The sequence below is a fragment of the Plecotus auritus genome (assembly GCF_963455305.1).
Source record: "Plecotus auritus genome assembly, chromosome: 6".
NCBI lineage: Eukaryota > Metazoa > Chordata > Mammalia > Chiroptera > Vespertilionidae > Plecotus > Plecotus auritus.
The window spans coordinates 14720183-14741006 of NC_137773.1; the positions used below are offsets into that span (position 1 = coordinate 14720183).

A 20824-nucleotide genomic window follows, 5' to 3' on the forward strand; every position below is an offset into this window, starting at 1 on the left:
ATAATATTTCTGGCTCTGACTTGTATGTACTGGATTGGTCCCACAGGCTTGATGCTAAATATCCCTATCACGAGCCCATGTCACCAGGAGGTTTTGTAGGTAATGCCCTAACCACGAAAACAGGAAATTTACAGAAAGATCTGTGGTGTTTAGCCGCTGCTCTTGACTTTAATTTTACTGGCTCTTTCTTAGCTAATACTAAAGGAGCATGCACATTGAGCCCTTGCTATGGCTTACGAGCCTGTGTCCAGCCCCCATATGTATTGGTGACTGGAAATGTGAATATCACCAGATTAAACACCCATTATGCTGTCCAATGCCATTACTGTAACCTTACCAGCTGTGTTTCCAGGTATAACCCGAATGAAAATATATTAATTTTAAAGCAGCCTTCTTTTACTATGCTTCCTACCAACATAACAGGAAAATGGTATCATGATGCAGGCCTCCAGGCATTGCAGGAATTACACAATCAACTGTCCCGGGAGAAGCGTGCTTTGGGACTTATTATTTTTGGTATTGTCACTCTAGTTACTGTTATTGTATCTGCTGTGACTGCTTCTCTTGCTTTGACCCAAAGCATCCAGAACATAAAGTTTGTCAATGAACTGGCTCAGAACACCTCAACTATACTTCATGATCAAGAAGATATAGACAAAAGGCTAGAAACAAAGCTAAATGCTTTGGAAGCTGTAGTGATAGGACTAGGTAATCAATTAGAAAGTATCAAGAACAGACAGCAGCTGCAATGCCATGCCGCTTTTACATATATTTGTGTGACTTCAGCCCACTATAACAGTTCTCTATGGGATTGGAATAAAATCAAGATGCACCTACAGGGAATATGGCATCATAATATCAGTATAGACCTAGTGTGGCTACACAAATATGTGCAAGCCATTCAGAATAGTCATGATGAAATGATATCTCCCGAAAAACTGGCAAAAGAATTGCTGGATGATCTAAAAGAATTTATTCCATGGAATATGTTAAAAAACACCGCCTGGTACCTAATTGGATTCCTTTGTGTACTACTAACTTTATCCTGCTTTTTTTCAGTCATCAGCAAGCTCCTGCGATCTCAAGTCCGAAGGCTCCAACTAGATGTACACAAGCTACATTTAAAAATGAAAAACAGGGGAGATGTAGAGGGCCCCCTGGGAAGGCACATGGGCATTCCTTAATTATTGTCAGCTGAACCCAGTGGCGTCAGCAAAGCCACGCCCTGGGAACACGCCTTGCCAAAAGGGCAAGGGTGTTGTCAGCTTGACCTTCATTTCAGCCCGTGGTGTGGGGAAGTGGTTTTGATATCTAAATCCAGCCTAGCACCAGGAATGCTCAGGGCCTACTCAAGAATGCAAATAATCTCCTTTTGTCCTCCTGACCTTTTGGTGAAACTTCCTGGTATTTGGGATATAAAATAAACTCGCTGGATTGGCTCTGGGTCCCTGTCTCTCCATCAGAAGAGGACGGTGGTCCCACCTGGTCCCAGCTTTTTCCTTCTATCTTTGTGTCTTGTCTCTTTCTTTTATTTTTCAATCCCCAGCTGCCCCTACTCAGGAACTGGACCCGCTCTCTAGCCGAGCTGGACGCGGAAAGAGAGAAATACCTACATAGGTCTTTAACTAAAATGAACCATCACTGATGTTCTAAGACCTAACACCTCCCCTGTGTCTCCTCTACTCTCAGTACTCACACTGAACACTTTTGTGATCAGCGTTTCTCCCACCCCAAGTAACTCCAACTCCACGAGGACCACCAGCTAATGTCCTACAATTTAACTCAACTCTGACACTACCTACTTGGAAACAGCATCAGATCCCATAGGTTAAGGGGCTCAGTCCCCCCTCTCCACGCCCACTTCAGATGCTAACTTTAGAACCCCTGGCTTTTGACCTACTGGCTCTAAATTGGAGGTTCCCATGACCTAATCCTCAGTTTCAATTAATTTGCTAGAGAGGCTCACAGAACTCAGGGAAACAATTTCCTTAGTAGATAAATGGTTTATTATAAAGCAGTGGTCAGCAAACTGCGGCTCTCAAGCTACGGTTTGCAGCTCTGTTGACTAATGAGTTTGCCGACCACTGTTATAAAGGATGTAACTCAGGAACAGTCAGATGAAGAGATGCATACAGTAAGATATGTGGGAAGGGGAACATTTATGCCCCTGAGTGTGTCACCCTTCTAGCACTGCCATGTGTTTATCAACTCAGTTCTCTGAACCCCATCTTTTTGGATTTTTAATGGAGGCTTCATTGTGTAAGAATGACTGACCAAATCTTGGGTCATCAGCCATTAACTCAACCTTCAGCCCCTCTTCCCTTTCAAGAGGCAGGGGTGGGTGGCACTGAAAGCTCCAAACTGACAATCAGACCTCATCCTTAGGGGCTTCCCAAAAGTCACCTGTTAACATTAACTTAGGTGTGGTTGAAAGGGGCTTAAGAATAAAATACACCTTTATCTCTTATCACTTAGGAAATCCCAAGGCTTTTAGGTACTTGGTGCCATGAACTGGACAATAACCAAATACATATTTATTACAAATCATATTATCACCCCTGCTTAATTCATTTAACACTATATTACAGACATTTTCCCATGTCATTTCTAAGATTCAGCTCCTTCTTAATGACTTCATTGCACACTACTGCATAAATATGCCAAAAATATTTAAAGTGCTACCCTCTATTTAACATTTCTAGTTTTCCAAAATTATGCTGCAACACATCTTTCTATATACATCTGTTCATATCTCTAATAACTACCTTAAAATAAATGACAAGAAGAGAATCAGAGGTTTAAAGCTGTGCTATCCAATATGGTACATGTGACTATTTTCATTAACTAAAATAAAAATTGGAAAATTCAGTTTCTCAGCTGTACTAGCCACATTTCAAGTGCTCAGCCAGATGACTGTTGTTTTTTAATTGAATTTATTGAGTGACATTGGTCAGATGACTGTTAAAATGCAGTAGCCGATGGCCAGTGGCTACCGTACTGGACAGTGTAAAAATAGAACATTCCCGTCATTGCAGAAGGTTCTATTGATAGCCCTGGTCTAAAGAGAAGTTCATATAAAATATGATACCTATATCCCATAAAAATGATGTAGCAATGTTAACTCCCAACATCAGTTCCTATATCCTCTTCTCGTCAATATCAGATCAATGTTCTCATCTAATACATGAGACATAATGTTTAATTTACATATACATTATTAAAGTCTTTTCACATTTTTGGGCCATTTGTGCTTATTTTTGTTGTTGTTGAATTATCTGAAATTTGTCCATTTTAAGAGTCAAGTTTAAAGATATCCTGTTCCCAATGACCTATAAAACCTAACCTATGTGCAGCAAAGAGACATTTCTTCAACTGTTTTGCTGATTTCCTAATAATTACTTCACAGATATTTATCAAAACAGCGTAAAAATAGCTAACAGAGTAGTACTACAGTTAACTAAAGGCTGTCTGCACTCTCATAGGTTGCTTTCTTACAGTGAAGTTAATGGTTTATATTTCTATAAAATAATGGCTATCACTACCATATTATTTTTAGGAGATGTTGTTATAAACTTTCAAATTAAGCTATGAAAACATATGGGATGATATAGAGTATATGAAATGTTTTGTTTTTTTAAGTGATTATATTTATACAAAACGCTGGAACAGGAAAAACCAACCCATGGGATAGGAATCAGAACAGTGGTTCCCTTGGTGGGTGACGGTTGGGAGAAGGAATTAATAATGGTCAAGCACATAAAGGGAGTTTCTGGCATGATGGAAATGTTCTTTTTAAAAAATATATGTTTTTACTGATTTTGATAGGGAGAGAAAGAAACATCGACCAGCTGCCTCCCGCACACCCCTGGCCGGGGATTGAGCCTGCAACTCAGGCATTCCCAGACCAGGAATGGAACCAGGGACCTCCTGGTGTACAGATCAACATTCAACCACTGAGTCACACCAGCTGGGCAGAAATGTTCTCTTTCTTGATAGGGGTGTGAGTTACATACAGCTGTCAAAACTCAATGAACTGTACACGACAGAACATAAACAGTTTCACTATATGTAAATTATATTAAATTTTTAAAAGTTTAAAAAGTATGTGCTGTTTAAAATATATAATTGATAGGCAATAAAAATTTTAAATATTTCTAGAACTTAAAATGTGATTTCCTGGCCAGGAGACACAAAAAGTTTTGCAAATTGGAAATGGGGTGCAGACTATGTATAACACTTGAGCCAAACCACTCAACTGTCAAACCAACAACACTAGAAAATTCACTGTAATATCAGGGCAAAATATATTAAGGCAACAGAAAACTGCTACCATTTAAACATACATATTTTTCTAAAGTCTACACCAATGATATGGAAACTGAACCACGCATTCACTTTCTGGAAAATCATTTCCCTAATGTTATCAAATAGCACTTGATTTAATTTTCCGAGCCATTTCTGTGGAGGTGGTTTATGAACTGGGCTCATTTTTGCTCTTTATCCTCCTCTACTGGTGGCATACACTAGCACAAAAGCTAACACAAGAATGTTAAAACCAATGGATTTAACATCTCGGCTCATTACCAATCTATCATAACCTATTCGACAAGTGAGCTCCTCAGAGACTCAACTACAGGTCTTTTGTTGTTGTTGTTATAAACTTTAATTAATCCTCACCTGAGGATAAGTTTTTCATTGATTTTTAGACAGAGTGGAAGGGAGGGAGGGTGGGAGGAAGGAAGGAGGGAGAAGAAAGGAGGAAAGGAGTGAGGGAAGAGAGAAACGCTGATGTAAGACAGACACGTGGATTGGTTCCCTCCCACATGCCTAGCCGCCTACCGCACACCAAAGCCAGGGAATGAACCTACAACCCAGGTACATGCCCTTGACAGGGAATCTACGCTCTATCACTGAGCCACACTGGCCAAGGCTAAACTGCAAGTCTTGTTCAAGTTCTGTGCAGACAAGCTCAGGTATTTTTTTAAAAACTTAAATTCTTTCCTGTTTAAAGTATTACATATGCCTCCCTTTTCCCCCAAGCTCAGATATAATGGCAACTCTTCAAAGGACCTTGCTCATGAGATCAGAAGGATACATGGAGGACACTAGAGGAGGGGGCTCAGCCAAAACCGGTTTGGCTCAGGGGATAGAGCGTCGGCCTGCGGACTGAAGGGTCCCGGGTTCGATTCCGGTCAAGGGCATGTACCTTAGTTGTGGGCACATCCCCAGTGGGAGGTGTGCAGGAGGCAGCTGATCGATGTTTCTCTCTCATCGATGTTTCTAGCTCTCTATCCCTCTCCCTTCCTCTCTGTAAAATATCAATATATTAAAAAAAAAAAAAAGAGGAGGGAGCTCAGAGGCAAAGAAGCAGGAAGGTGTACATTTTATTAGTGTATTGGCTTTGTAGGAAAACAGCTCATTTTGTTACTAAATTCTACATTATATTTTCTTTGGCATCAAACAGATCTGGGTTTGAGAATCAATTCTGCCATTTATTAGATGCGTGAGCTTGGGCCAGTTACTTTACCACTCTGAACTGTTCTCTTACAAAGGATGCTAACAGTATTTGTTTCTAAGGTGTGTTGTGAAGATTAAATGAAAACACAACATTTTTAGCTCAGCAGCTGGCCCATTATAGGTGCTTAACAAATTATAGCTACTATCAAACACAATTCCGTTTCTTGAAAACGCTATGTAAATGATACAGGCCCCAGTTACTCCCCTCTGTAACCAAACCACCACCAGGATATTCAGGCAGTCATTTTTTGCTAACAAGGTACTAATATAAATAGGCAGCATTCCATAATTTTAAAGTCTAACAATGTCCATTACAAGAATTTCAGCAGCCAACTGTAGATAAGGTCACAAAAAAAGCTAAAAGGTTAGAAAATAATTATACAAGATGAATATAAGAAATTAAAGGTCATAGAAAAAAAAAAAAGGAAATTTTTTGCTAAGCAGACACTCTCTATGCTACCCTGTCATGCTACTGATTTATCTCAGATGCATCACTACCAAAGCAATAAAGACACAGATGAGCAAGTTATTTTTAACCACACATGAAGTGGTATATGATACAGTGTCAGCCCCATTTAATCATTTTAAAAAGCACTTTACATGGCAGATTCATGCACGATAAATAAATACTTACCTGTTTCTCTTCATCTGGCATGTTTTTTTCCAGTTCTTTTAGGTATTCTTCGTCGAGTTCAGAGGAATTCACATCATCATCAGGTTTGTTCTCAACCTTGTCCACTCCTGGTTCCTCCTTCTCAAATGAGGCACTGCAGTCATGAAAGTGCTCCTCTTCTCCCTGGTCCTCCTGGGGGTGGGCCTCAACATCCTTGAGCAGCTTGCTCTGGGGCTGGTGATCTTTGGGATTAGAAACTGAAGGACTAGCACATTCTGCCTCCTGGGGATCTGTAACTTGCAAACCACTGAACAGGTCCTCTGGAACCCTACAGTTTTCTGACTTCTCCCCCATGCTGAATCCGTGAGGGAGGTGAAGCTGGTTCTGGAAAAACACAACACATGTTGGGCAATGGTGCTCATATTCAAACACAATCCTATCACACCCAAACAAACTTCTCCATCAAAGCTCAAAACACGCCCTCGCTTCCTTTTGTTAGAATTTATTACATATAAACAGAGTATCATGCGCCCATGAATAATGCCAAATACCGTTTTAACTGATATCCCTTTCAGAGCTTCTTATAAGCAACAATAGAGACCGATTTGAATGTGACTTCTACTTTCCAATGCTCGGAGGCTGTCCAATAGCAAAAGAAAGGCAGAAGCTAAAACAATGGCAAGATAAATGAAGTGACCCGAAGCTTACTCAGAATGAAAACCCAGGTCCTAAATAAGAAACTACACCGTCTTTCCAGCACTACCACACAAAGGTCAGGAATAAATTTCTGGGGTAACCCATTTTGGGCTCCCTCCCTTGCAACAGAAAGTTCCTATATCCCCCCCCCCCCCCCCAAGCTTGCCCCCCCCCCCACAAATTTTGTTTTCTTGCCCTCCCCAAAAGATTAAGTTTCTGATGGAACTCAAAATGCGATCCATGTCCAGTGATCACCAACTTCACCCCAATCCGAGAGACAGAGCCCATGCAGGTTACAGTGGAAGGGGAGCCCTGGCACAGGTGGTCCAAATGAGGATCCCCGTGGGGGTCAAAATCAGGCACTAAATAAGAATGGTTCTCAACCCTGGCTGCACAACGTAACACCTGGGACGCTTTAGTTCCGATTTTACACTCCACAGATTCCGATTGATTGGTTTCGCTGGGTTGGGGCATCTGTAATTTTAAAAAGGCGTCCCAGGTGACTCTAATGTGTAACCAATTGAGAACCACTGCAGGAGAAGCTGAGTCAGACCGTCACCGCCCCACCCTTTCGGTAGCAGTAAAATTACACCGACGACCCCTGGGTCTCGACAAGAGCCCGAGTTCGCCTCAGCTCGTCCCAAGCAAACTTAAAACAGCAATATCTGAACAGGGAGACTGCGCCTCCACAGCAGCGTTTCGTTTCTCCCCGCTCCCAGGTCTACAGGAAGAACGCAGGAGTTTGAGGCCCCGTTTTAAGAAGGGGCCACCCCGCACTTGCCAACAGTTCGTCCCCCGGCTGCGTCCCTCACCGACAACTAAAAAGACCCAGCTGGCTACTCACCGCTTCACACTTCCTCTCTTCACCTTCCCAGCCTCTGAGGCCCTCTACTTCCGCTTAGTCAAGTACACTTCCGTGGGCGCCGACCAATGGCGTCGCTGTTGGCTGAGCATCCTGGGAAATGTAGTGGAACGGCGCTATCTGACGTCATTGTACGGCCCGGAGTACAAGTGGCGGTGGCCATCTTGTGTTACGGCAAGACTGCGTTAGCGCATAGGAAAAAAAGGGAAAGAGGCTGTCTCTATGGTGTTCCTCTTCTTCACTCTGACTGCTCTCATGCTAGCAATGTATAGAAGAATCCTGAAGCAGAAACCTTATCCAAAAGTAAAGTTTTCCCTCTAATGGTCTTCAAAGTGTGCCTTTCAAGCTCCTCTATATCAAAACAGTTTTCATAATAATGCTGTCATTTGCCTTTTCCATAGTCCTCTCATGAATGTACAGTGGAGTTTTCCAGAGGCTCCATGGACTGGATGCAGACAGAGCTATGAGAATCCAGCTGTCTTCTTCTTTTTTTTTAAATATATTTTATTGATATTTTACAGAGAGGAAGGGAGAGGGATAGAGAGTTAGAAACATCGATCAGCTGCCTCCTGCACACCCCCCACTGGGGATGTGCCCACAACCAAGGTACATGCCCTTGACCGGAATCCAACCCAGGACCCTTCAGTCCGCAGGCCGACGCTCTATCCACTGAGCCAAACCGGCTTCGGCTCCAGCTGTCTTCTATTTCGCCAAAGACTTTCAAGCATGTAAAACAAAGCGACTCTTTTCACTACATATATTTTGTTTTGGAAAATAGTTATTTATAAAAAGATCATTTAAGCTAGCATATAATGGGTGTAGTGTTAACTTTAAAAATGTTAGTATTTATTAACTCATTTAAGCTTTAATTTCTAATACAGAAACATTGATAGGTATAACCCACATAGAAGCTTTCTGTGCTCCTCAGTAATATTTAAGAGTGTGATGAGGTCCTGGAACCAAACGGGAACTGTGGACCTACACATTCACTCAAAGAAATGTTTATCAGACACCAGGCCTTGTGCTGGGAATTCAGAGTTGAGATATCCCTTAAGGTAGCCAGACAGGTAACCAGCAATGACAGTCGAGTATTAAGTAAGTTTCTGTAATTCATTGCAGAGAGAGCTGAAGGGGCTTTTTCAGGAAGAAAGCAAACTTGTTTTTTGAATTTATGTCTAAATGAGGTTATTCATACAGTTCTATTTTTGTGTAATTCAAAAGCTTTAATATACTAAACGTAAACATTAAAAATGTATTAAAGCCGAAACCGGTTTGGCTCAGTGGATAGAGCGTTGGCCTGCGGACTGAAGGGTCCCGGGTTCGATTCTGATCAAGGGCATGTACCTTGGTTGCAGGCACATCCCCAGTGGGAGGTGTGCAGGAGGCAGCTGATCGATGTTTCTAGCTCTCTATCCCTCTCCCTTCCTCTCTGTAAAATATCAATAAAATATATTTTAAAAAATATATTAAAGATTTGAAACTAACAATTTTAATTTTTAAATGTAGCAGGAACTTCACAAATATAAGTGGTTAGTCCTCTTATGACTTATAAGAAGTGCTGTTAATTAAATTTTGGTGAATTTAGAGCAAAATAAATAATATCCAAAAGTTCATCCATGTTTCCAGAAAGGCGTAAGAGGCTGGTCCAAGAACAAGGTGGAACCTATCTTACTTTTGGATCCCCTAACACATCTTACCTACAGCTATTTCAAAGTGCTGGGCAACTGTTCCCCCTCTTTTGAACAGGATGTGTGACTTGCCCAGAAACTTCAACAGAAACATACACCAGGAAACAAAACAGAAACAGAAAGCAAGTGTGCACAATACAGTTGGAGAGCTCAGAAGGCAGAGAGAGGGGAGTTTGGATCCAAGAAACACCCAAAAACGCCACAAGGAAGTAGTGAGCGCCAAGAGCTGGGGGTACCAGCGCCTGGTTGCTCACCAGCCTCTGGGTTGCTGGGGTTCGTCTTCTTTGGGTCCCTTTTCAGGTGCCATGGAATGTCAAAGGTTCAGAAATAGCCACAGTAAAACCCATGAGTCACAGAAGTAGTAATTAGTAAAAACTTATCGTGCACACACCAGAAGCACTCAAACCAAGACACAGAAAGAGGCGCAGGGATGGCCCATTGTTATAAGCAGCTTATATAGTGAAGGAGGAAGCAGCGACTGTTTATTCTCCGCAGCGATTGGCAATAAGCTAAATTAATGACTAAACTGGTTTTATCTGCTCAGAGAACCCTCAAGGCTGGTCTCCATTTGCTTTTCATTTTAACAATAAGTAGCTGAATGCTGCTAAAGTATAGAACATAAAGCAAGACACAGATTTTTACAGATGGAAGCACACGGGTCAGTTCCTGGGACCGTGGAGATTTCGTCTCTTAGCACTCACGGCTGCTCTAAAAGGAAGAAAGGTTTCTCATGGAGAGGGCGGTTCTGTGGTTATTGCCCAGGGTAGAGACCATGTGTGTCTTGTTTACAGTTGCAAGTGGTCAGTGAACTTCCTCTTAGCACATGGATGGATGATCTTCCAGGAATTATGGCCCGAACACTGGCCATTCAGTGTTCTGGTGAGTTGCATAGATTGTGAGACTTCTGGAATTAACCTTAGAGGATTCTTGTAAATGGTGTCATGGCTTATCTAAAACACAGAAAGGAAAGTGCTTAAAAAAGAAAAAAATGCTTCCCTATTAACACCACTCAGTAAGTGCTCAATAAACGTTTGCTGTTATTGTAATGTTTATTACTCACGAAAGTCTCACAGTATTACCACCATTCTGATCAATTATTAATAGTGATAGGAATTATTATTAGTGCTACTAATGATGATTAACAATATTATTAATTGTGATAACATTTGTGCAGCTTTCATTCACATCCCCCAAGACAGGAGACTGAGCACCTAAGTGTGTGGAAAGAAGGAGGAAGCTGAACATGAATGAATAAGTAATGAATGAATGCTAGGCATCATATTAGACCCTGTGGTGGGTACAGCCATAAACCAGGAGAGTAGTGAAGGAGTCATTTTCTCCTTGCTTTCCTTTCTGGGGGAGCCACGGGTGATTCCTTACTGTTACAATCAGTAAGGAGCTGCCCACTCGGTCTGTGGCCAGCTCTCCTGGGCGCAGGGCAGGGACTAGGAAGAGGTGAGCAAGTGTCAGCATGATGGGAAGTGGTGGAGGTTACAAGAGAAGGAGCCGTCTATGCAAGGTGGTCCTTTGGGTCATGGCAGGACAGCAGGATTGCTGCCCAGTATGGGGGTTAAGAGTGAAGGTTCTGCAGTCAGAGGGCCCGAGTTTGCTCTGCCTTTTAGCAGCTGTGTGATCTGATCTCGGACAAGTCACTGAACCTTGATGCCTACTTCGTAAAGTTTCATGAGGCTTAAATGGGATAATGAACCTAAACCTGGCACACACTTTAACTGGAAAGAAATTGCTTTGTAGAGAATCTGCAGGCAGAGATGGAAATCACTCCTGCCTCCCCAGTGACTTATTACGCCCACACTGTGCTAAACTTTTGGGAGGTTCTGGGTTTTTATGCTCCCTGGATAGAGATTTAATAAATCTATGCTATACTGGCTCAGTCCTTTCTGTGCCCAAAGTGGATATATTAATACCACGAGGCTTACTGAGCCTGGCTTTGGGAATAAAGCTTTATACTCTGGGACCATTCTTCATCTTCCCCCAGATTTGGGGTACCTGAACTTGCCACAGCTGGTCCAATATCCAACAGCCAGGGATGCCAAAAGGTTCCTCAAGGGTGAGATGTATATAAAATACATAATTTAGATGTAGAGCCTGTATAGTGTTTCTCAGAGATGCTATTGCTCTTTATTCTTTCCCAGTTCCAATCCTCAAATTGAGATTTCTCATAGGAGACACAATCAAGAGTTAACATTCTGAGTATTTAAATACCTATATTTCTGTTTTCCCTTAGATCAGCATGTTCACTAGCAATAAGATATGAGCCATAGATGTAATTTCAAGTCTCTAGCAGCACCATTAAAAACAGTAAGAGAAGAAAAATTAATTTATTTTTATTTATTTATTTTTTTAAAGTATCTATTTAGGTCCGTTGCCCATTTTTTTAAAAAAAATATATTTTATTGATTTTTTACAGAGAGGAAGGGAGAGGGATAGAGAGTTAGAAACATCAATGAGAGAGAAACATTGATCAGCTGCCTCCTGCACACCTCCTACTGGGGATGTGCCCACAACCAAGGTACATGCCCTTGACCGGAATCGAACCTGGGACCATTGAGTCTGCAGGCTGACGCTCTATCCACTGAGCCAAACCGGTCAGGGCAGAAAAATTAATTTAAATAATATTTTATTTAACCCAATATGTGCAAAATATTATCATTTAAACATGTAATCAATATGACAATTAATAGAATATTTTACATTCTCTTTTTCATACTAAGTCGTTGGGATCATGTGTGTATTTTACTGTGATAGCACATCTCAATCTGGACATTAAGTTTTCACTGAAAATACTTAAATCTATATTCAGATTTCATAACATTTATAATTAGAAAAATAGATTCATATATCCAAGTTTTAAAAAATATCTACTTCCCAATGACTGAATCAAATATTAGTTTTTAAATGTGTTTAATTTATTTTTAAAATATTTTTTATTGAATTTTAGAGAGAGAAACATTAATGCAAAAGTGAAACATCAATTGATGCCTCTTGCACGCCTCCTGCTGGAGATGGAACCTGTAACCCAGGCATGTGCCCTGACCGGACGAACAGGCAACCTTTCTGTGCACAGAGGATGCCCAACCACCGGGCCACACCAGCCAGGGCTAAATGTAAGTTTAATTTAATTTAAATTAAATAAAACGAGAAGTTTAAGTCCATGGTTGCACTAGCCACATTTTAAATGCTCAATCGCTGCTCTAATACTGCATTGGATGGGACAGGCTTAGACTTTCCGGAACAATAGCGAATGAACATTCCCAGAGAAGTACTGCATGTCAGGGGCTGTGCTCCTTATGTGAAGGCTTGTGCTCGTTATTGTAACTCTTACCTACAACTTGTAATTGTTGGTAACGCCTACACTACCCCGGCCTCCCCACTTTCACCCTTGCTTCCTATCATCCCTTCACCATTCAGTAATCAGCCCGATCCTTTAACAACACGAATACCAAACAAGTCTTAACCATTTTCATGGACTTCCCACTCTGATTAGAGTAAAATCTAAAATTCCCTAAGGCGCATGCGATCCGGTCCTGCCTACCTCTGACCTCACCTTGTACCCGTTCCCTCTTGGTTACACTTTGCTACTCTTTGTTCCTGAAACACGATCTCTTCTCCGGCTCCAGACCCTGTGCTCAGTTCAGTGTCTCCTCTCCCTGGTGCTGTGAACAGCTCTTCCCACGGTTTGCTCATTCCCGTTCTTCAGATCTTACCTTCATGTCATTTAAGCAGCTCACTGTTATGTCACCCTGTCCGTTTCCTTCGTGTCTTTTATCACATCGGTAACAATCTGGAGTATTTCTTTACTTGATTATTATAATTCCCTCTACTAGACTGTAAGAGCCACAAGGATCGAGAGCTTGTCTTTCTTCCTTTCTTTGAAATTCCTAGAGCCTAGCACAGTGCCTGGCGCACAATGAGCATTCAAATATTGTATAAATGGATGCCATTGTTAGGTATTATTATTACAAATTATAAGGCGGAGGCTCCGAGAGGTTAAAAGTTTTCTCCAAGGTCACAGGGCTAATAGAACAGACCAAGGACATACTGCCAGGTCTAACCACAAAGTATGTTTTTCTAAAGAACAAAAGAGGTGGCAGATATGGTAACCTTAACTGCAAGAAGGAGAAGTGGCCTTTGAAGGTGATCTATATCTATACAAAGGTACATGGATATACACTTGGCAGGAAAATTCAGCAGTTTTTCAGTGTCAGGCAAATGGCTCAGAGCCTGGTTAAAGATGAGGCCTTTGATGCTGGTGATGGTAAAGGTACCATACAAATGGAGACTGACAGTCTTGGAGGCAGTCATCCGAAAGACTGCCAAGGCAAGCATCCTGCACCCACCAGCCCGACTGCCCAACCCCCTTCTGCCCTCACAGACTTGGTCATTTGGACTAAGAAAGGAAATTCGTGCCCCAACCGCGAATGGAATGACTGAGCTAGCACATTTTTTTTTTTCTCTCTCTCCTGAGACTCATCAAGTACACCAAACAATTTATTCTGAGTTAGGATACATACTTCTGACCCTCACTTTTCTATATTAAAGGGCAATGCCCATTTTAAAGCATAAAGCATTGAGATGATGCACAAACCTTTGCAAGTTCAGGCGGTGGGCCGATTTTGGTCCAGCAGGTGGTAAGGGCAGGCGTCAGAAGGAAAAAGGGGCCAGCTGGGTGTCAAGCACGGTGCTGAATGTTTTCATCGGCTAGCCCTCTCTCTGAATCCTCCCAGCCTCCCTTTGAAGGGGGAGAACATCTTTTCACTCCAGAAAGGAGATTGTCTCTTTGTCATCCTCTGTTCAGGTCAAAGCAGAGGCAATGGGTATTTGGGGAGCTAAGTAACCTATAAATTCCTCAGCAAGCCAGGAAAAAGGGCAGCTTCCATTGCACAGAACAACAAAAACATCCATGAGTATTTCCATAAATCCTTGGGGAAACTGATAAAAATACCTGTTCATTTAGGGGCCATCTTTCCTGCCCAAGCTGACTACCAGTGTCTTGGGTTCAAGACTGAAAGCATTCTGTAACATGCCAAACATCATTTGAGGTTCTTTCTAAAATATAATTTAAAAAATAAGGTATTTATAGATCTTTACTTGGCTATTTAAAACCTTCATGATGTCCACCTCAGCAGATGTCTTGGTTGAACACATATTTAATAAGTATTCACAGATATTTTAAAGGCACAGTTAGGAAGGAAACCAACTTTCTTGTCATTTGTCCAATTATCCCTGCGTTTAGAGGTTGCAGAGAAAATGACTTGTTGATCTATGACTTTTTTTTTAACCATGGTATATTGGCTCACATTTTTCTAAGACAATTGAAGCTGTATGACCCATGGTGAAATCTCATTTTATCTCCTTGTGTTCTTAAGTAGGTTCATCCAAGTGCACTTAAGGTGCATTTTCCTCTTTATTATTGAATTTTGTGTTAGTTCAATCTCAATCTGGCATCAGCAATTACATGGCTGTAGCAGGACACTTATCTGGAAGTAATAGAAAAACATCAGCATCTCTGGGAAATGGGGCTAAAATGGAATAATTTAATATAACACTCAACATTTGCTTAGCACTTCAGAAGCTGACCCCATGTCAGTGAATATGCATACGCTCTGCAACTGAGTGAGCTTAAAGTAGATTACGTTGGTTCTCCTAGCAGCTCTGAGCTTGACAAAGCATGCATGGTACCCATCCTACAGAAGAGAAAAGCGGGGACACTGAGAGCGGAAGGGACTTCTTCAGGATGACCTTGATAGCTAGTGACAGAGTTTCATTCACAGCCAGAGGGACAAAGAGATCTCCTAGCCTAGGAGGTGGTCTCATTTGTTCCAAGAGTTCCTTTGGCCACGAAACCTTTGGGCCCTTTAAGAAAAATGGTTTTTAATATGTTTTTATTGATTTCTGAGAGAAGGGAGAGGGAGAGAGGATAGAAACATCAATCATTGATTGGCTGCCTCCTGTATGTCCCCTACTGGGGAATGAGCCTGAAACCCTGGCATGTGCCCTGACTGAAAATCGAACCGTGACCTCCTGGTTCATGAGTTGATGCTCAGCCACTGAGCCACACTGGCCGGGCCAGAAAATGTTTTTGTTTTTTTTTGAGGGGCAGAGCAGGAAAGTGATTTATCTAGGATTACTTAGCGGAGTACTAGTAATAGCAGCCATTAAACTAGAACCCCAGGGTTGGAAAGACCTTTCTTCAAGGCTGTTAGGAAAAAAGCAATGCAATAATCTATGTAATGCTTAGCACAGAATCAAACATGCAATAGCCATCAGGCGGAAACAGTGACCACCCACACAGCAGACGCACAGAGACAGGACTTCCTGGAAATCTCCTTGAAAGGGGGACAAAGTCACCTGTGTGCCCTTGTCCCTTTCCCCCTCCTGCCTGGAAGAGAGACATGATGGCCACATTAGAAGGGACACAGGCCTCTCCTGACCCTACGAAGCAGCCACACTATCTGTTCCTTAACTGCCTACATGTGAGAGAAACAAAAAAATCTTCTGACTCATCCAAACCACTGCTACTTGTATCTGCTACGTGCAGCCAAACTGACGCTTTGACCGACACACACCTCCTCCTGGCCGGTGGCCAAGCCTCTCCGAGCCTCTCATCTGTAAGAGCACCGAATTTAGGGTTTCTTGGCAAGGATTTGATGCCTGAAAGCAGGTTCCCTGAGTTCAAGTCAAGGTGACAGCAGGTCCTTCTAGCAGCTCCAGGGGAAGCTGCAATGTGCCCTTTCCAGCGTCCAGTCCCTGGTGGAATCAAAGGATGCATGCAGTGCCCGGCATATTAAATGCAGATGTTGTTATTGCTGTTTCAGTGCATTGCCGTTCAATATACTTTCTACCACATTGGCTCACAGCTTCAAACCCCTCCCCCCCGCCCCCCTCACAGCCTCAAAACATGGCAACTCAGCCTGGATTAAATGCCTATCACAGAAAGGAACCGCTTATGAAAATGCTGACGGAGACAAAACACCTAATAATTAGTGGCTAACAACCAGACACATGGAAGCAATTAGGAGGTTTATATAAATCCAGGGGACTGAGGCAACTTCTCATTTATTCCTCAGATTTCCTGCGTGAGCCTCGGAGATGTTATTTCTGCCACAGAGCTGACTTCACAGGGAGGATGAGGGATCAGAAGTGAGTGCAGAGGTTGTGGGAGGCTGCAAAGGACCTTCAGACCTCAAAGCCCCTCCCCTTACTTCCTGCTCCAGCGGCCACTCTGCTGTGGACTTCTGCCATCAGAACTGGGGACCCATGGGGGGTGGTGGTGGTGCAGGCATGTGTAAGCCTACGGGCCTAAGAAGGGGTCAAAGGGTAAAGAGGGAGTAGATGTGTCTAAAGACACATCTGGCCTACGTCTGGTCACAGGCTGGAGCTATTTCCCCACAGGCCCTTTTCCTTCCCTTAGCACTGACAGACTGGGGACCCCTTGGCAGCTAGTGCCTGCAAAGTAGGCTTCCTGGGGGACTCTCACACTCAGCGCTGGGCTGCTTCTTTACATGTACTGGGCAGGCTAACATTGGTCACCCCTTTCAATTAATATCCTCTTACCATCATCTTTTAAAATAACACCATTTACAGACTGCAGGTGGAAGAATAGGACTAACTTGGAACCTATCACCACTCCCCAGATATGACATTAACAACAGTGTGCTGTGTGTCCTTCCAGGAGATTTCCATACCCTGTCTGTTATGGATTGAACTGTGTCTCCCCCCAAAATCGTGTGTTAAAACCCTAACTCCCAATGTGACTGTATTTGGAGATCAAACCTATGAGGACTAATGAGGGTTAAAGGAGATTATAGGGTGGGGCCCTAATCTAATAATCTTATAAGTCTAAGGGACTTATAAGAAGAGGAAGAGTCCTAGCTGGTTTGGCTCAGTGGATAGAGCGTCAGCCTGTGGACTGAGGGGTCCCAGGTTCAGTTCTGGTCAGGGGCACATGCTTGGGTTGTGGGCTCGATCCCCAGTAGGGGGCATGCAGGAAGCAGCCAATCAATGCTTCTCTCTCATTGATGTTTCAATCTCTCTCTCCTTCTCCCTTCCTCTCTGAAATAATTATATACACACACACACACACACACACACACACACACACACAAGAAGAGGAGGAAGAAGCACCAGGGATACACACTCACAGAGAAAAGGCCACGTGAGGACACAGTGAGAAGGCGGCCACCTGCAAGCCAAGGAAAGAGGCCTGGTAGCAACCAGCTCAGCTGACATCTTGGTCGTAAGACTTCCAGAACTGTGAGGAAATAAATTTCTGTTCTCTAAGCCACCCAGCCTGTGATCTTTTGTTGTGGCAGCCTGGCTTAATATGCTGACTTAATTATATAAGTACATGATTAATATACTTAATTATATAAGTACACGAGCAGGACCATTTCTCAAAATACTACATTGTGCTTAACCTCTCTATCTTTCCCTCCTGCCTTTTACCAAGCAGGCAGTCAGCTTTTGCAATTCCTTAGCTCAGGGGTGGCTAATGTGCCCCCTTCTGGAGGGTGAAGTGGGACTAGGGAGGCAGTGAGACTGACAGGCATGCTTCTTCTTGTCTGTCCATCCCTGCCCCTGCTGGGGAATTCGGAGGAGTCACAGCAGATCCCCAATCACCCTCAGGGACAGCTCGAAAGGCCTTGGGCCAGAAGCCAGCTCCTGTCTCCTCTGCTCTAATTTCCAAACTGTAGGCCTCTCGGGCCCACTCCCCTTGCTCCATTACGGTGACACAGTGACAGGGTGGGGGTGACCAGGGGCTGGTACAATCTGAGTTCTTAGCCAGAACTTGCCCACAGCCTGTATTTCTCAAGGTTCGATGGGTTACAGTTTATAAGAAGTAACAGCAGTAATTGGAGAGTATACTTCAGTCATTAACATATTCACATCGTGATTTTTTGCTATTTCTGTGGTCTTCTGTTATTAACATAAATCTTAAAATATTTTAATCCTTTTCCACTTAATAAAATGCATATTAAAATTTTATGTCATCCGCATAATACCAGTGCCACTTGCTCTAAAGAGAAGTTCTCGGGGACTCTTCCCCCTCCCCACGGGGGAGTCTGTGCTGTGATTCTTTCCCCCTCCCCACGGGGGAGTCTGTACTTGTTCTTCAATAAATGACCACCTTTGCTATACCAAAAAAAAAGAAGTTTTCAGTAAAGGTAAATATAATGAAAGCAGGATTATCAAATTTGAGCTCTGAGCCTAGTTGAAGGCAGGACCCTCCACCAGCAAAAAGATGACATCCCGCTTTATTGTGGTGGTCTGAAACAGAGCCCGCAATATCGCTGAGGTATGCCTCTATTGAAAATGTTTTAAATCTTGTCTCTTCCAATAAAATTGGTGCTCGAGGAGGTGCCCACATTTATCCTGTAGCTCTGTGGAGCCCCTGGCCCAGCTCTGGATAGCCCAGGTAGGAAAATGTAACCTGAATTTCATCTTCCCCTCTAGTCCCAAAGCTCTCCAGGGAAGGGACTCAGAGGTAGGCTCACCTCTCTGACCCAGGAGAGGAGATGGGTAAAGCCATTCCTCAGTGTCAGGTGCACTTTCTGCCTCTTGGACTTGTCTCCTCCTGAAGAGAGGGAGGGCCAGTGATGTAGAGACCCTCAGCATTGAAAAGGACTGTGAGTATGGGGTCTCACCACCTGTGGGGGCTGAGGCCTGCTGAGATATGTATTCGTTCCCTATTGTTGCTGAAACAAATCACTACAAACTTAGAGGCATAAACAGCACAAAGGTATTCTCGGACAGTTCTGGAGGCTGGGAGCCTGAAAGCAGGTTCCCCGAGTTCAAGTCAGGGTGACAGCAGGTCCTCTGGCAGCTCTAGGGGGCATCTGTTTCCTCGCCCCTTCCAGCGTCACTGTCGATATCCTTGGGCTCCTGCCCCCCTTTCCACATCTTTATTTTTATTTTTGTAAACATGGAACAGATCACGAATTTGTGTGTGTGTCATCCTTGCCCAAAGGTCATGCTACTCTTGTCTGCATCTTTAAAGTCAGCCATGCAGCATCTTCAAATGTTTTTCTTTCCATCCTTCTGGGTCTGTTGTCACTTATCCCCTTTTGGCTGTCGCTGCCTCGGCTTGTGTCCCTCTTGTTAGAATGACACTGTGATTACATCATGTCCACTGGGATAACCCGGGATAATCGGCTCATCTGTAGCTAGATCTTTAATTTGATCAATGTCCAAAGCCCTCTTTGCCAGGAAAGGTAACATTTTCAAGTCCAGGGATTAGGAGGTGGACGTTTTTGGAGGCCATTATTCAGCCTATTACAGACCATAGTAAATTTCATGTGAGGTCCAAGAGGAGAAGTAACCTGTCGGTTTGGTCACCACTTACTACCAATGGCTTGCACGTTGCTGGGCACATAGTCCCCGGATCATAAAACAGTAGTTCGACTCATGAAAGCTGTACTGCATTCTTCCAAGGTGTTACCTTCTGCCTAACAGGGGTCCTCAAACTTTTTAAACAGGGGGCCAGTTCACTGTCCCTCAGACCGTTGGAGGGCCGGACTATAGTTTAAAAAAAAAAAACTATTGCCGAAACCGGTTTGGCTCAGTGGATAGAGCGTCGGCCTGCGGACTGAAAGGTCCCAGGTTCGATTCCGGTCAAGGGCATGTACCTTGGTTGTGGGCATGTCCCCAGTAGGGGGTGTGCAGGAGGCAGCTGATCGATGTTTCTCTCTCATCGATGTTTCTAACTCTCTATCCCTCTCCCTTCCTCTCTGTAAAAAATCAATAAAATATATTTAAAAACAAAACAAAAAAACTATGAACAAATTCCTATGTGCACTGCGGGCCTGGGACGAGTCGGCTGTTAAGCAGGACAGGCAGCGGCACCCGGCAGGCCGGATAAATGTCCTTGGCGGGCCGCATGTGGCCCGCGGGCCGTAGTTTGAGGACGTCTGGGAGGTTCCCAGACCCCCCGAAGCCAACAGACAACTCCAAGTTAAGTTTTCTTAATCCAGATTTCTAGAATGTCTGGCTGCAGCGGAAACACCAATAGGGGGTTCCGAGGAAGTGGACAGAGCAGCGAAAGCTGAATTGCAAAGCAACTTTGTTCCTAGTCGCCTAGGCGCGACGGACAGCAGGTGGCGCCTGGGTCCGCCTTAAGGCCGAGTTTGTCCGGCTCGGAGCACCTGCTCAGGGAAGGGGGCGTGGAGCGGCCTCGGTCACTGCAGTGTCTGAAGGCTGTTTCCCAGTCTCTGCACGTACCGAGGAAGGACGCCACGCTCCGGGAGGCGAGGAGCAGCTCCGAGGGGCTGCATCTTCTTTGCTGCGAGCAGCTGGAGACGCCGCCGTGGCGCCGGCCCGCTGAGCCCCAGGGAGAGACCCGCGCACCCTGGTGAGCACTGCCCCCCTCGCCGAGGACCCGCGATCTGAGCTTCTGGCGGTGGAAGAAAACAAACTGAACACCAAATATGT

General features: G+C 43.7%; 1 protein-coding gene across 1 annotated transcript in view; it reads right to left on the reverse strand.

Annotated features, from left to right (window-relative positions):
- TTC1 (tetratricopeptide repeat domain 1) overlaps positions 1-7742 on the reverse strand; it is a 38840-nt gene extending 31098 nt beyond the window's left edge. Inside the window, exons 1-2 of the mRNA XM_080676201.1 lie at positions 7671-7742; positions 6152-6514 (exon numbers count right to left, since the gene is read on the reverse strand). Of these exons, the coding sequence (XP_080532327.1) occupies positions 6152-6484 (333 nt within the window). The 5' untranslated portion in view covers positions 6485-6514; positions 7671-7742. The remainder of the gene's footprint in view (positions 1-6151; positions 6515-7670) is intronic.
- Positions 7743-20824: the final 13082 nt, after the last annotated feature.